We start from the raw sequence: 18,004 nt of genomic DNA, 5'->3' as shown, positions 1-18,004 counted from the left end.
AAGAGTGACATTAACAATTCCGTTGCTTTCTTAGCTTTAGTTTATGACCAAATACCTGCACAACTAATGATATCATAGCGTCCGCATATGTTAGCATGCTAAACTAAGATGGCAGACATGGTTGGTTTATTTTCGCGTATCTACTCACCAGAATCAGCTTTATTGGCGAGAACGTGAACACATAGGCTACAAGGAATCTGTTGGTTTTTTGTTATTGCTCTCGATCTACTGGGACAACAAATCTGAACAAACAAAGGAAGACTATTATGTACACAAGTATGTCTTAAAATAGGTGTGCATATACCAAAGTAAATATTAAATAAACAGCAACAAAGAAAAGCCCAAGTCGTGTTTTTGTAATTTGTAAACAATACAAATAAATATTGAATTATTATGCATGGAGCAGTTTGCACGTATATATGTCTTCATACAAAGAGTGTAGGATTTATATTGACAGTGGATGGTTATATATACTGTACATGTAAAACTATCAGTATAATAAATAACAGAAGTACGTGGAGGTTTTGAAATACAGGTGAAAAGCTCTACATTGTTGTTATTTTTCAAGATATTTCACTCAGAGCTGTACTGAGCCTTTAAGGATCATTTCTGTATTCTTAAACCTGGGCCCTATTCCCACCTACGTTGGTGTTGAAATAATTAGTAGGTATAAAATGTTTTGAATCTGTGCAATGGCTGCAATTTATTCCTTCTGGGCGACTGCGTCCGTTAAAATGGCATCAAGGACAGAGTCTTGATTTGAAATCTTGTGAGAGGCGAGTTGTTGCAGGAAGACGCGTCTGGAAACGTGAGTCAGGTGTTTGTTGTGTTGGAGTAAGTTATACTAGCAGCTCCTCTGCGTACACATCAAACGTCTCTCCCTCGTTTCCTCTGGCGTTTTCTGCAACAACTCTCCTCTCATGAGATCTCAGAGCCAGAAATGTCCTTGAGGAAATAAAACAAACAACAACAAAGACACCAAAACAGGAAGGAATAAAAAAGACAAAAAGTCAAAGCATTGTAGAAGAGCTGCCGTCCACATTCCTCCCACATGGACATTTACAAATGTATAACAAATCAGTTCTTCTACCCAAACAAGGTGGAGTTGTTGTCTTCCAGTGTTCCCATCATCAAACATGTGGAAATGTTGACCTGATGGTGGCGCTAGATGAAAGGTCAGAGGGTCACCTTAAGTTATTACAGTAGATCCTGAGGGGAGCATGAAGGTCTGAACCACATTTCATCACAATCAAAACACTGTGGGATAAACTTCTCTAGATTATCAGATCGTCCCCCACCACCGAGACTTTTAAGTCTTATAACACATTTTTATGTGCTTTATAAACAAAATTTACTTCACTTAACAATCCATCCAACAGCTGTTGAGACGTTTCAGTCTGAACCAAAGTGGTGGCCCGACCATCAGAGCAGCAGTTTGCTCGCACGGCGAATTAGAAGCAGCTTTACTTTCCCTTAAGATGGTGCAAATTATTCGTATTTAAACATTTATTGCTAGGAGTTTCCCCCCTCCTGACAGAAACTAGGAGTCTCCTCCTCACCTCATTTTCTCAGCTGGAGCTGTCAATCAAACTGGACAGCTGATGCGGTGCAGTTCTGCACATGTGCACTTGTGTCCTCTGTCAGAACAGCTGCTGTCCGTTACACCCTCCCCCTCCCCGCCTTCATTCACACACCTTTAGAAGTCGTTTTTAAAACCCGTTTCACCTGATTATAGAATTGTTTTTTAATATCTCGTTAACCTCTCTCACTTCTTTTCCTCTGGCCGTTTAGGACCAGTTCAGGGGGTCGTGTCTCCTTCCTCCCCCCTTGGCCTGCAGATATTTATAGGGTCTGTCAGCCCGGCTGTGTTGCTTATCTCTCTCTCTGTGTGAGTGTGATTGGCTGCAGACCCCCCTGTGTCACTCTATTTCTGACTCCATGCCCGTCTCAGTCTGTCCTGCCCGGTCTGTGTCTGTGGTTTGTTTGTGTGGCGTCCTCACAGGATTTTAACCACCTGGATCTTTCAGCTGTTTCTTTTGCCATCCTTCGAAGGTATGCTGCTGTGTCGGTTGCTGTCCGGTGTACACAGATAGTTAAAGATACTGACATTCAGCAGGTTTTATTTATAGATGATTTTAGCTGGCCCCAAGAGGCGGCCTGACGGGGCCTGCAGTTTAGCTGGGCTGTGATTTTACTTTGGCTTCAGACATAATTTAACACCAGCTCGGACGCCGTCTGCTTCACTGGAACATTGGTTTTTATGGTTGGTTCGATTTTTATTATGAAGTGTGTGTTTCTAGAGACTTCTGGGTCATAAAATCATGAATATGTCCGCTCATGTGTGGGAGCTACAGTTTAAAACAAGTGCTGTTGGTCGTCCAGGAACTCTCAGTACAGCTTTAGGTTTAAGGTTTCTGAACTGTAAACTTTTAACACAAACCTGGTAGATTGAGCCAAAGAGAAACTAATTTTGAAGAGTTTTCTGGTGTGTTTGCTGTTGCTTCTCAGTGTGATTGGCGCAGTGCCTTGTCCTGCTGAAACTAGCTGTTGTGGAGTTGTTTACTGGGACCAACTTACAAGCAGAGGGTTTCATACTGTAATATCCACATGCAGGACACGTAGGGTTGGGCTAAGGTAGGGGCCACCGATATTAGATTAAAAAAAAATCTTCACAGAAAGTCCTGAGCTCAAAATACGGGATTGAAACATGAGAAGCAGATAAATAAGCAGGAGTGAAAGTGTGTGAATTCTCTAGCTGGAAACGGTGTTTGATCTTGTGACAATAATAACTATAACCTTTTATAGCAATTTTTGTTTTTGCTTTACAGACATAAAATCAGATAAAAACAGAAAAAAGAGGCCCAAACAGAAGCAATATGTTCACATTTCATACTCTGGCAGCAGTATTGTGTACAAGCTGGAGGTATTTGATTCATTTTTGGGGCAGTCCACTGAATACGGAGTTACAATAGTTCAACTGGACATTAATAAAGGTTTTTGTGCAGCAGCAGAAAGTTGGAAAAAGCTTCCTGGAACCAGAAGTTGTGGGCCATAAAACCAAAACAATGAGCTGAAAGACACTAAAAACACCTTTCAATCACACAGTCATTTCATTGCTTCTCGTATATAGAGAGCCTCCCTTGGTGGTTCTGGTGGAAAAAATATGTAGCCTACAGAAGTGAACGTAGAGAGACAACTAATCCTGTTTTGATCCTGTTTGAATTGAGCCCCGAATTACACACATTTGTCAATTTAAAGAATAATTTAAGCCAAGAAAGTCGCAGTTTGTCATAAAACGGTGGAAGTATAAGACTGTGAAAATACATAATTAAAAGACCACAAACCCAAATGTTGCGTATGTGACTTCATAACTTTTTCTCTCAATGACTAAAGCTAATGTTACTGAAGCTGACGTTACTGAATCTAACGTCCCTGAATCTAACGTCTTAACATACTTAAGCTAACATCAAAGAGCTTCCATGTGTAGATGACGTGATAAAAGGGCCAGAAGTCGTTGGATTAAACACATCAGGTGAGATACATCTGTGCATGGAACATAGCTAAGCTACCAAGCTAGTAACATCCGAGCAGTGAACGTTAGCTTACATTACAACACTAACACGATTGTGACGTATATTGCTTGAGACGAGAGATGTAGTTTATTGAGTGGTTTCACACAAAACTAATTTACTGTTTTATGACAAACTTAAATTATCTTTTAATTTGACAAACATCATGTGTGTAATTCAGGGCACAATTCAAACAGGATAAAATATAAAGTTGTCTAAATAATAATAATAAGAGAGGGCATAAAGGGAACTACAAACTTCATCTAAATACCCTGTTGTAAAACAACAAATACATTTATGTTGTACTTTGTAATAACCAATATTAAGTAGTGCAGCTTTAAGCCCTATTTGAACTTTTCCTGCCGCTGTGTTTATGTTGAATTCTTTTTAAAATTGACTTACACAGCTTCCAGGACAATATCGAGATGGGTAAAAAAAAAAAAAAAAAAAGGCTCACAGAAGTTTGATTGATGACACCAGAATGAAAAGCCCAGAAGTTGTGAAGCGTGACCTCTTTTCTGAAGACTTGATTATGTGACAGCAGAGCCTCTCAGACGGATGAGCAGTTTCTTAAAGAATAATGACGCCTCAAAAGGGGCTGAGGAACAGCTCAGTAATGGAAAAATATATCACCGTGACGTGTGTTGGTGTGATAACTTCTCCCAGACTGATTTGATCTAAAGGAATTGAAATGTTGAAAGTCACGTCTGACACTTTGCATCATTTTCGTGGAGCTGCTGAAGACACACTGAAGCTTTCTCTATCTGTCACTTTGTTCACTTTCAACTGTCTCTCTCCATTGTCAGGTTGTTTGTCTGTGCGCACACACACCGCCGCTCTGACATCACATCTGGCTGACGTCCGTGTGACCCCCACCAACACATCCCTGAACACCCCCAACACACCCCACCACCCCAACCCAAGCAACCATGGCACTTTCTTCACGCTTAAAACTGTGGGAGCAGAAGGGAAGTGCGGAGTTGCTGCATGCTACATTATTTTAACATGTATGTGTGTTGTGTAGTAAAACCTATGAGTAAAACACAGTATTGATTGCAAGCCCTGAATCATCACAGCATGTCACTGTGAAGTCTGCCTGCTGCTGTGATTGGTGTATTAGTCATCCTGCATGTTTAGCGAACGAGTTGGAGCTCGTTAGAGTCACATGCTGTCACCAATATTTGTGGTTTGAAGGTGGCAGTCGCTGATATTTGTGTTGTTGTATAATACTTTTGTACAATCAATAAGTACTCCCTTCAGAATTGATTGTTTTTTTTTTTTAAATAGGCCTAACTGTGATCGAAAGCAACTAAGTACATTTTAACAAGTACTGTATGTCACTATCTACAAATTTGTGGTACAACATTCAGCTTATGCTGTACTGTGTGGGAAATATTGTGCTTTTACTCCACTAATGTATTCAGTGGTGGAAGAAGTACTCAAGAGTACTTGTACTTAAAGCACATTAAGCACTTAGTAAGCACTTAGTAAGTAAAGGATCTGCAGATCCTTCAAAGTCCTACTTGAGTAAAAATACAATAAAATGTCTCCGGTGACTGATATCTGATCCTATCTGACATTATTAGATTGTTAATACTGCATCAATGTTAGAGCAGAATTTTACTGTAGCAGCTCAAAGTGGAGCTAGTTTTACTACTTTATATACAGTTAGCTTGTTTTACTACTTTATATACAGTTAGCTTGTTTTACTACTTTATGTACAGTTAACCAGTTTTACTACTTTATATACAGTTAGCTAGTTTTACTACTTTATATACAGATAGTTTTATACTTTATATACAGTCAGCTAGTTTTAACTACTTTATATACAGTCAACTACTTTTAACTACTTTACATACAGTCAGCTAGTTTTAACTATTTTTTATACAGTTAACTAGTTTTAACTACTTTATTTACAGGTAGCTAGTTTTAACTACTTTATAAACAGATAGTTTTATACTTTATATTAACTAATTTTACTACTTTTTATACAGTCAGCTAGTTTTAACTACTTTATATACAGTTAACTATTTTTAACTGCTTTATAAACAGATAGTTTTACTATTTTATAGACAATTAGCTAGTTTTATACTTTATATACAGTCAGCTAGTTTTAACTACTTTATATACAGTTAACTATTTTTTACTGCTTTATAAACAGATAGTTTTATACTTTATATACAGTCAGCTAGTTTTAACTACTTTATATACAGTTAACTAGTTTTAACTGCTTTATAAACAGATAGTTTTATACTTTATATACAGTCAGCTAGTTTTAACTACCTTATATACAGTTAACTAGTTTTAACTGCTTTATAAACAGATAGTTTTATACTTTATAGACAGTTAGCTAGTTTTACTACTTTATATACAGTTGGTTTTACTACTTGATATACAATTAGCTAGTTTTAACTATTTTATATACAGTCAACTAGTTTTAACTACTTTATATACAGTTAGCTAGTTTTACTACTTTATAGACAGTTAACTAGTTTTAACTACTTAATATACAGTTAGCTAGTTTTATACTTTATATACAGTTAGCTAGTTTTATACTTTATATACAGTTAGCTAGTTTTATACTTTATATACAGTTAGCTAGTTTTATACTTTATATACAGTTAGCTAGTTTTATACTTTATATGCAGTACTAGTTTTAACTACTTTATATACACTTAACTAGTTTTATACTTTATATACAGTTAGCTAGTTTTATACTTTATATACAGTTAGCTAGTTTTATACTTTATATACAGTCAACTAGTTTTAACTACTTTATATAAACAGCTAGTTTTATACTTTATAGACAGTTAGCTAGTTTTACTACTTTATAGACAGTTAGCTAGTTTTACTACTTTATATACAGTTGGTTTTACTACTTGATATACAATTAGCTAGTTTTAACTATTTTATATACAGTCAACTAGTTTTAACTACTTTATATACAGTTAGCTAGTTTTACTACTTTATAGACAGTTAACTAGTTTTAACTACTTTATATACAGTTAGCTAGTTTTACTACTTTATATACAGTCAACTAGTTTTAACTACTTTATATACAGTTAGCTAGTTTTATACTTTATATACAGTTAGCTAGTTTTATACTTTATATGCAGTTAGCTAGTTTTACTACTTTATAGACAGTTAACTAGTTTTAACTACTTTATATAAAGTTAGCTAGTTTTACCACTTTATATACAGTCAACTAGTTTTAACTACTTTATATACAGTTAGCTAGTTTTATACTTTATATACAGTTAGCTAGTTTTACTACTTTATATACAGTCAACTAGTTTTAACTACTTTATATAAACAGCTAGTTTTATACTTTATATACAGTTAGCTAGTTTTACTACTTTATATACACTTAACTAGTTTTACTACTTTATATACAGTTAGCTAGTTTTACTACTTTATATACACTTAACTAGTTTTAACTACTTTATATACAAGTAGCTAGTTTTAACTACTTTATAAACAGATAGTTTTATACTTTATGTACAGTCAGCTAGTTTTAACTATTTTATATACACTTAACTAGTTTTACTACTTTATATACACTTAACTAATTTTACTACTTTTTATACAGTTAGCTAGTTTTAACAACTTTATATACAGTTAGCTAGTTTTAACAACTTTATATACAGTTTTACTACTTTATATACACTTTAACTAGTTTTAACTACTTTATAAGCAGTTAGTTTTATTTTATATATATATATATGTGTGTGTGTGTGTGTGTGTTGATATTAGAATACCCTGACTGCAGTACCAGTAGATTATTTGGACTATGTTAGTAGCAGCAAAACAATCAGTTTCAAAGCCTGCGTTATTTCAACAGTTACAGAAAATAGTTTCACTTTAAATAAATGATCTGAATACCTCCCATGTTTTAAACCTTCTAAAATCTACTCTGATGAAATTCTGGAACAGTTCAGCCAAAGTGCACTGTATGGCATACTTCACTGCAGGTTTTACAAACTGCTACTGCGCCTGGCACATTTTCTCTGGTTAGTCATCATCTGATATACAGTCTGATGAAAGCCTTTTCAAACACACTTGTGTGGATCCTGGTCTATATTTGGCATTAGGACTAGACTTTCAAGACTGTGTGAAGAGGAAAATGATATTGGTGATGAATTACAATTGGCTGATTCTGAAACAAACTCAGAAAGATATTTATACACACAAATCCATTAGTTGAGTTTAGTTTGCAGCCTTCTCATATTCAGTGGTGAAGGAAGTCTTCAGACCTTTGATCTTTAGTGAAGTAAAAGTACTAAGTACACTTAGTGGTATTAGTGGTACAACTGTAAAAATGCTCTCTTACAAGTGAAGGTTGTGGATTAAAAATGTTACCTAAGTTAAAGAATGTGAGTATAATCAGGAAAATTTACTTAAAGTTTTAAAGCAGTAAAATGTCCCTTTGCCTGTCGTACTATTACATATTATATCATCATATTATTATTTGTCATTAATTAATATAAAGCAGGATTTGTTGTTGAGCTGGAGCTAATTTTGAACTATTTTATATTGGACTGCAACAAAGGATTTTTTTCAGTATGGATTAATCTGATGATTATTTTCTTCATCAATTGATTGATTGTTTGGTTTGTAAAGTTTCTGAAAATAGTGACACAACACTGACACAGTTACCCAGACCCCAAAGAGACACTTTCATAATACTTGTTGTGTGGTTGCCATTGCCATCAATCAGCTGATTCAGCCATTCTCAAACTGGGGGTGGGCCCCCCTGTTGGGGCATAGAGCCACTTCAGCGAGGTCATGGATGTAGAGTGGACCAACAGTTGCATGAATATGATTCATATTTGTGGCATAAACAAACAAAAGTGCTCTGATGCTAGCAACGATATTGTGCTAATTTGAATCTTGTTTAGTGCAAACACCTCTATTGATAATGATTGATAAAAAGTTTGAGAACCACTGCGCTTGATTAATTGATTAATCGACCTTCAACTGTACCTGTATAAATTGTTGGGTCGGTTCATTTAAAACAGAACGTCATATATTTTAAGCTTTTAGTATGATTTGTGTTTAAAAAACTTAACATAATTGAAGCTGTCAGATGAATGTAGTAAAGTAAAAAGTACTGTATTTCCATCTCAAATGTGGCGGGATAGAAGTAGAAAGTAGCATGAAAAGAAAAGACCAAGTACCTCTAATCATACAGCTCTTATGTAAATGTACTTAGTTACATTCCACCACTGCTCATGTCTATATTAATCCTGTATACCCGTCATTAAATCACAAGTGTTATAATTAGGAATTACTCAGCTAGTTCCTCACAAAGTTTCCCAGCATATTGTTGCTTGTCATATAATGTGAAACAGCTGTCTACATGACCTTTAAGATATCCCCGATTGTGTCAGCAGGTAAAACCTATTAGTGAAATGTCAGGCCTCTGGCCACCCTCTGTTTGGCACTTCTCGTTCGCTCACGATGCTCGTCATAGACGCTGACTCATATTTCCTTGAAAAGCTGGGGACACGCTGGAAAAATCTGATTTGACTGTGAAAAGTTTCGGAGATTACAGTTGAAGATGACTCAGTGTGGAGGTGAAAAACTTGACTCTAGAAGAAAGTCGTTGAAATAATTGAAAGAATCTATAGTATATTTTTATGTATGTTTTATGTAAAACAATGTAGTTTTATGTTTTATGTATGTCCAGACACTTTAAAAGTCAGTTTTGGGAATTTGACAAGGTTTTTCCCTCTAGTGTGGTGAATGTTCTGGGTCCAAGAAAAGGCCTCGCTGCTCATGAATCAAGTTGCTTCCCTGTTGTTTTCTATAATTTGGGTGAACCCTTTTATGTGAAATGTCAAAGACTTGCATGTACAGTTTTTACATCCAAATTGAGTTTATGCTATATGTATTTCTCATTCCATAAAATACTCGGATCAGCATGCAGCATGGTCCTAATGTACCGTACATCCAGAGCCGTCAGTGAATTGCTGTCTAATTCTACCTGCTTTCATCAACACAACAGATAAAGGAGGAGAAAACGCCGGTGGCCGCGGCCGAACCTCCACCACCTCTGTCAGCTCTGCCAGGCGGCTTCCTCAAACAGCTGGTCAGAGATTCAGAGAAGGAGACCAAACACAAAGAGCCAGAGGCCAAAGACGAGAGACCAGTGAGTGATTCAGTTCTATAAACTTCTTGAAGGAATAGTTTTGGGAAATACACTTATTCGCTTTATTGCCAAGTTAGATAAGAAGATTGAACACTCTCGTGTTTGAATATAAACACTGGAAAAACAGGTAGCCTTTAAGCGCAGCTACAGCTCGCTAATCAACACTTTATATTCCGTTTGTTTGTTTGTTTTGCCCTGCAGCCAAACAAACTGAGCGGCAACCTCGTGCAACAGTTCCTCCTCCCAGATCAGACTCCTCCCATCCTCGAGGCTGAGATGTCCCTCCGGGCAGAGCAGCTGATCCAGAACAGCAAGCAAGGACGCACCTCGGCCCGGTCAGACAGCCAGTCCTCGTCTCACAAGCAGGTAGTCAGTCCTGAACCTGGCAAGAAACAGGAAGCCACAAAGGAAGTAACACCAGAGCCACCAAAGCAGCGACAGGATGTGAGGTCAGAGAACAGCAAGAAGACGCCACAGGCCGAGCAGAAGAAGGGGAGGATAGAGGAGGTGAAGCAGTTGGTGAAGAAAGAGGAGGGGATGGAGGAGAGGCAGGAGCCAGAGGGAAGGCAAGCAGACACAACCATAACAGAGCGTGACAGGAAAGAGGTATTTACCCACGTCAGTAATCGCATATATGAAGTAGTCTGAGGTGTGCCCCTGGAATAATTAAGCACTTTTCAATGTTTATATATATAAAACATTAGTCCACAAGTCCTCTTAATACTGTCTAACTTCCTGTATGTGGCTTTGAGCTCCAAGCCTGTATATTTATAAATATAATTTCACCAGACTCTAAAACTTTATTTTGTCTGTAAAATTTTCTATTACATTTTGTGAGTTGAATCGTGACATTTGTGTAAAAGGTTTTTGAGTTTTAGTTTTGGTATTTCCCTTTGCTATTTTTTCTGCACCAGTTTATTAATTATTTCTAAATAAACACTCAACATATCTATAATTATTACAGAGTCCACAGTATAACTTTTCAGACATTTATCATGTATAAACACTTCAGAGATGATCTACTCTGTGTTGTCTTTGCTCTTCTGTTGTTGTTTCTCAGGTGAAGGATGTTTGGTATGAAGCTGGAACTGTGTGGTTTGTCCACAAGGATGGTTTCACCCTCGGTGAGATAGTCATGTTCACTACTTACACGTTTAACATGTTTGACTTAATACATTAGTTCTGTTTACACGTAAACAAAAGTTCTCATTCTTCTCATACACACATGCTGGCTAATGAATGGAGCCCACTGACTCTAAATATGTGATCACAGGTGAGTTATTGTAGGTATTCGGTTCAATAGAGCTGTGAAGCAGGAGTTATATAGTTATATAATATATAGGAGTTGTTTTCAGACGCCTCTGCTGTTTAAAGAAGTATAAATCCCATTTATTTTTCCATAGACAAAGTTATGTTACTCACAGTTGGAACACTTGTACAGCTTCGATCGACACAAAGCTCTGTCAATACGAAAGACACAATAGAAAATACCTGGTACTTAATAAATAGTAATAGTAAAAATAGACTAATAATTAGTGGAAGGTACCATAGGTGTCGTTTTACACTGGGGACGCTGCGTCCATCACTTTTTGAAAGCTTTATTTGTTCAAAATGTTAAAGAAAACTAAAAACTGAAAATGCTTTGAGAAAAACAGTAATGCAATGTAAACATAGGAGAAACATAGGCAAGGCAAGTAATTTCAACAACAAGGCAATTCAAAGTGCTTTACATTAAACATAGGGAAGATAGGGAAATTGAAAAAAGAACACATTAAAATATAATTCTGAAAAGCGTGTAAAAAAACAGGGTAAAACCAAACAGGACAGTTACAGTGCAGTGAACAACCAGGGCACTGAAAATCTAAAAACAAAGAAAAAGAAAATCGGACATTACAGTGCAGTGAAAGGTACCAATCTACGGCTTTAAATTTGATCTAATTAAAAGCAATGGTAAAAAGAAATGTCTTCAGTCTTAATTTAAAAGAACTGACAGTTTCAGCAGACCTGCAATAATCTGGGAGTTTGTTCCAGATATACGGAGCATAATAACTGAACGCTGCTTCTCCTTGTTTAGTTTTGACTCTGGGGACAGAAAGCAGACCTGATCCCAGACGACCTGAGAGGTCTGGATGCTTCATAACGAAGCAGAAGATCAGAAATGTATTTTGGCCCTAAATCATTCAGTGCTTTATAAACTAACAGCAGGATTTTGAAATCAAGTCTTTTACATACAAGAAGCCAATGTAAAGACCTCAGAACTGGAGTGATGTGATCCATCTTTTTGGTCTTAGTGAGGACTCGAGCAGCAGCGTTCTGAATCAGCTGCAGCTGTCTGATGGATTTCTTAGGGAGCCTGTAAAGACGCTGTTACAGCAGTCGAGTGGACTGAAGATAAATGCATGGATAAGTTTTTCCAGGTCCTGCTGAGACATAAGTCCTTTAATCCTTGATATACAGTGGGTACTGAAAGACCCCTTTAAATTTTTCACTCTTTGTGTCATTGCAGCCATGTTCCAAAAATCAAAAAAGTTCATTTTATTTCTCAGTAATGTACACTCAGCACCCCATCTTGACAGAAAAAAACAGAAATGTAGAATTTTTTGCAAATTTATTAAAAAAGAAAAACTGAAGTATCACATGGTCATAAGTATTCAGACCCTTTGCCGTGACACTCATATTTAACTCAGGTGCTGTCTATTTCTTCTGATCATCCTTGAGATGGTTCTACACCTTCATTTGAGTCCAGCTGTGTTTGATTATACTGATTGGACTTGATTAGGAAAGCCACACACCTGTCTATATAAGACCTTACAGCTCACAGTGCATGTCAGAGCAAATGAGAATCATGAGGTCAAAGGAACTGCCTGAAGAGCTCAGAGAGAAATGTGGCAAGGCACAGATCTGGCCAAGGTTACAAAACATTTCTGCTGCACTTAAGGTTCCTAAGAGCACAGTGGCCTCCATAATCCTCAAATGGAAGACGTTTGGGACGACCAGAACCCTTCCTAGACTGAGCTATCGGGGGAGAAGAGCCTTGGTGAGAGAGGTAAAGAAGAACCCAAAGGTCACTGTGGCTGAGCTCCAGAGATGCAGTCGGGAGATGGGAGAAAGTTGTAGTAAGTCAACCATCACTGCAGCAATCCACCAGTCGGGGCTTTATGGCAGAGTGGCCCGACGGAAGCCTCTCCTCAGTGCAAGACACATGAAAGCCCGCATGGAGTTTGCTAAAAAACACCTGAAGGACTCCAAGATGGTGATAAATAAGATTCTCTGGTCTGATGAGACCAAGATAGAACTTTTTGGCCTTAATTCTAAGCGGTATGTGTGGAGAAAACCAGGCACTGCTCATCACCTGTCCAATACAGTCTCAACAGTGAAGCATGGTGGTGGCAGCATCATGCTGTGGGGGTGTTTTTCAGCTGCAGGGACAGGACGACTGGTTGCAATCGAGGGAAAGATGAATGCGGCCAAGTACAGGGATATCCTGGACGAAAACCTTTTCCAGAGTGCTCTGGACCTCAGACTGGGCCGAAGGTTTACCTTCCAACAAGACAATGACCCTAAGCACACCGCTAAAATAACGAAGGAGTGGCTTCACAACAACTCCGTGGCTGTTCTTGAATGGCCCAGCCAGAGCCCTGACTTAAACCCAATTGAGCATCTCTGGAGAGACCTGAAAATGGCTGTCCATGTCACGATCGTGGTGTGGAGGCAGGTTGGAGAACCCAAACGCAGGACACAGAGCGGAGCAGGTATGGTATAACGAAGGGTTTTACTAAACAAACAAAAGCGAGCACACTTACAGGTGAGTGGCTGAATAACAGAAATCCAAAAATCCAAAAGTACAGGGAGACGAGACGAGACGAGACGAGACGAGACGAGACAAGCAAGGCTGGTTACAGGCAGAGAGTACACACACGACAGACTGGGGGGTAACATGAACAATGACCGGACAAGGACAAGACAGAAACACCAGGTATATATACACACACAGGGACTAACGAGCAGGGCGGGAGCAACACAGGTGACAGACATGAGACTAACGAGGCAGAGAGAGAGAGAGCAGAGGAAAACAGAGAGACTAGACATAACAAGCAGACTATATAACAGATACTGGACACTAGACAGGACAGAACCCAAAACTCAACATACCAAAGCAGATACCAAACTCAAAAGTAAACACAAAGGATGGCCAACCGGCAGAGCGTGACAGTCCACCAACGTTTACCATCCAACCTGACAGAACTGGAGAGGATCTGCAAGGAGGAATGGCAGAGGATACCCAAATCCAGATGTGAAAAACTTGTTGCATCTTTCCCAAAATGACTCATGGCTGTATTAGATCAAAAGGGTGCTTCTACTAAATACTGAGCAAAGGGTCTGAATACTTATGACCATGTGATATTTCAGTTTTTCTTTTTTAATGAATTTGCAAAAATTTCTACATTTCTGTTTTTTTCTGTCAAGATGGGGTGCTGAGTTACATTACTGAGAAATAAAATGAACTTTTTTGATTTTTGGAAAATGGCTGCAATGAAACAAAGAGTGAAAAATTTAAAGGGGTCTGAATACTTTCCGTACCCACTGTATTTTTCAGGTGATAGTAGGCTGACTTTGTAATTGTCTTAATGTGGCTCTTCAAATTCAGGTCCGAGTCCATGACCACACCAAGATTTCTGGCTTGGTTTGTGGTTCTTAACATTACAGATTGAAGCTGAGCACTGACTTTCAATCGTTCTTCCTTGGCTCCAAAAACAATAACCTCAGTTTTATCTTTGTTTAATTGAAGAAAACGTATGTGCAAATTTTTAAACCAATTGATTATGAAACTACCCAAAACATGCATGCAACAATCCGTGACACAGTTTATTTTCCCCCCAAGTTTTCCGTTTTCTCTTTGTGAACATGGCAAACAGCTGCTGAGTCGGGTTTGTGACGTTTTTAAAAGTTTTTTAAAACCTTTAAATTCTGTTCCAGTGACGCAACATAATCTGCAGCTTAAATAAATTCACTTTCAGGTTGTGTGTCAGTTCTGGATTAATTCAGTAAATATGGCGCACAAATTTAACAACAAAACATTCAGAATTCACTACCACTCTGATTTGCGCCTCTAAGTGGCTTCTTCTCTGTGTCAGTGGTGGCTGATGCTCATGGATATTGTAGTATTTTGACCAAAATGATGGAGAAACTGTTATTATTCAGAAACAAAGATGGGATAGTCCCATGTGTCTCTGTTTAGGATATTGTTTAGAGAGACTTTTGAAATGGTAATACAAAAGGGGGAGAAATGCTTCCCAACACTGTTCAATTTAATTCACATTTCCAGACGCAAATTTAGAAAATGCACTGCTGAATGTTACTGGATGTATACATATATGTAAATATGTATATAAATAACTGTATATAGCCTATTGTTTTATTTTATTTATTTTAAATGTTACCATATTTTTATACACAGATAATTATCTGTTAAATTCTGTGTGTGAAGCATGAAGGGAATACAAACTTTGGTTTTGTTATACAACCTTGTGTTGTATAATGACAAATAAACAACCTAGTAATCTTTAGAAACACCACACAATACATATACACAAGCACACGCACACATTAAAAAAAAAACGTTTAAACCCATCTAAAATTAATATAATACACACGTCATTACTGCTACAGCCCACAACATATTCAAAACAAAACAACATAATAAGTTGGATGATTGGCCATGTTTCCCCGACTACACTGTATAAGTAATACAGATGCATTTTCACAATAATCAACTTCAAAGAGCATTTTTAAAAAAGACCCATTTCAGCTGTTACAAGACGCTGGCATAGTGTGAATGAAAGGTTAAAATGAGATAGAAGAGATTTGTCTATCCACACTAGTGTAAACATGAAAATAGTCTCTCTCATTAAGGCCATAATGTGTTTGGATTAGTAGAAGACTCTACTAATACAAACACAATCACTAATCTCTTAGCCTGTTATATTACCTACATATCATGTTACATATTAGCTGCAGCAAAGTCACTGTGTCTCTCCTGATGCTCCACTCCATATCCATCTGCTCATTTTATGTAGCCAGCATCCATCCATCCATCCAGCTACTTACGGCATTAATCCGATTAGACCTTCATAGGCTCTCACAGCCTCTGACACTGACCCATGAGCTCTTTGACGTGGAGGGATCAGAGAATTATGTGAGAAAAGCTTAGAGAGACATGCATACAGAAACATACAGCAGTGGTACATTTACTCATTATGCTCATTACTCTTTATACTTCTGACCTATTGTACTTTATCTTCGCTACATTTAATCGACAGCTTTAAATTCTTATGAGATTCAGATTATCCATAAAAAACATACCAGAATCTAATACACTAAACTATCTGTATATAAAGTAGTTAAAACTAGTTAACTGTATATAAAGTAGTTCAAACTAGCTAACTGTATATAAAGTAGTAAAACTAGTTAACTGTATATAAAGTAGTTAAAACTAGCTAACTGTATATAAAGTAGTAAAACTAGTTAACTGTGTATAAAGTAGTTAAAACTAGCTAACTGCATATAAAGTAGTTAAACTAGTTAACTGTATATAAAGTAGTTTAAACTAGTTAACTGTATATAAAGTAGTTTAAACTAGCTTACTGCATATAAAGTAGTTTAAACTAGCTTACTGCATATAAAGTAGTTCAAACTAGTTAACTGTATATAAAGTAGTTTAAACTAGTTAACTGTATATAAAGTAGTTTAAACTAGCTAACTTTATATAAAGTAGTACAACTAGTTAACTGTATATAAAGTAGTTAAAACTAGCTAACTTTATATAAAGTAGTTAAACTAGTTAACTGTATATAAAGTAGTAAAACTAGCTAACTTTATATAAAGTAGTAAAACAAGTTAACTGTATATAAAGTAGTTAAAACTAGCTAACTGTATACAAAGTAGTTAAAATTAGCTAACTGTATATAAAGTAGTAAAACTAGCTAACTTTATATAAAGTAGTAAAACTAGTTAACTGTATATAAAGTAGTAAAACTAGCTAACTTTATATAAAGTAGTAAAACAAGTTAACTGTATATAAAGTAGTTAAAACTAGCTAACTGTATATAAAGTAGTAAAACTAGCTAACTGTATATAAAGTAGTAAAACTAGCTAACTGTATATAAAGTAGTTAAAAGTAGCTAACTGTATATAAAGTAGTAAAACTAGCTAACTGTATATAAAGTAGTTAAAAGTAGCTAACTGTATATAAAGTAGTTAAAAGTAGCTAACTGTTTATAAAATAGTTAAAACTAGCTAACTGTATATAAAGTAGTTAACTAGTTAACTGTATATAAAGTAGTAAAACTAGTTAACTGTCTATAAAGTAGTTAAAACTAGCTAACTGCATATAAAGTAGTTAAACTAGTTAACTGTATATAAAGTAGTTAACTAGTTAACTGTATATAAAGTAGTAAAACTAGTTAACTGTCTATAAAGTAGTTAAAACTAGCTAACTGTATATAAAGTAGTAAAACTAGCTAACTGTATATAAAGTAGTAAAACTAGCTAACTGTATATAAAGTAGTTAAAAGTAGCTAACTGTATATAAAGTAGTAAAACTAGCTAACTGTATATAAAGTAGTTAAAAGTAGCTAACTGTATATAAAGTAGTTAAAAGTAGCTAACTGTTTATAAAATAGTTAAAACTAGCTAACTGTATATAAAGTAGTTAACTAGTTAACTGTATATAAAGTAGTAAAACTAGTTAACTGTCTATAAAGTAGTTAAAACTAGCTAACTGTATATAAAGTAGTAAAACTAGCTAACTTTATATAAAGTAGTAAAACTAGCTAACTGTATATAAAGTAGTTAAAAGTAGCTAACTGTATATAAAGTAGTTAAAAGTAGCTAACTGTTTATAAAATAGTTAAAAGTAGCTAACTGTATATAAAGTAGTTAACTAGTTAACTGTATATAAAGTAGTAAAACTAGTTAACTGTCTATAAAGTAGTTAAAACTAGCTAACTGCATATAAAGTAGTTCAACTAGTTAACTGTATATAAAGTAGTTAAAACTAGCTAACTGCATATAAAGTAGTTAAAGCTAACTGTATATAAAGTAGTTAAAACTAGCTAACTGCATATAAAGTAGTTAAAGCTAACTGTATATAAAGTAGTTAAAACTAGCTAACTGCATATAAAGTAGTTAAAGCTAAAGTGGTAAAACTAGCTAACTCTGTATATAAAGTAGTTAAACTAGTTAACTGTATATAAAGTAGTTTAAACTAGTTAACTGTATATAA

At 36.0% G+C, this 18,004-nt stretch overlaps 1 protein-coding gene across 4 annotated transcripts in view; it reads left to right on the top strand.

The window, feature by feature from the left end:
• The first annotated feature begins 1,917 nt into the window (after nucleotides 1-1,917).
• The window catches only part of LOC119914752 (unconventional myosin-XVIIIb-like), a 63,423-nt gene continuing 47,336 nt past the window's right edge, over nucleotides 1,918-18,004 (top strand). For 3 of the 4 annotated variants that reach the window (XM_038734237.1, XM_038734234.1, XM_038734236.1), the window contains exons 1-5: nucleotides 1,918-2,052; nucleotides 4,376-4,537; nucleotides 9,577-9,720; nucleotides 9,922-10,326; nucleotides 10,781-10,844. In XM_038734237.1, the coding sequence (XP_038590165.1) occupies nucleotides 4,499-4,537; nucleotides 9,577-9,720; nucleotides 9,922-10,326; nucleotides 10,781-10,844 (652 nt within the window). In that variant the 5' untranslated portion in view covers nucleotides 1,918-2,052; nucleotides 4,376-4,498. The remainder of the gene's footprint in view (nucleotides 2,053-4,375; nucleotides 4,538-9,576; nucleotides 9,721-9,921; nucleotides 10,327-10,780; nucleotides 10,845-18,004) is intronic. The other variant, XM_038734238.1, reaches the window with a different exon arrangement.

Source organism: Micropterus salmoides, unplaced genomic scaffold (assembly GCF_014851395.1).
Source record: "Micropterus salmoides isolate LMB-PRFRI ecotype aquatic unplaced genomic scaffold, ASM1485139v1 Ms_hic_scaffold_20, whole genome shotgun sequence".
Lineage (NCBI taxonomy): Eukaryota > Metazoa > Chordata > Actinopteri > Centrarchiformes > Centrarchidae > Micropterus > Micropterus salmoides.
This window is presented reverse-complemented; position numbering and strand designations above follow the sequence as displayed.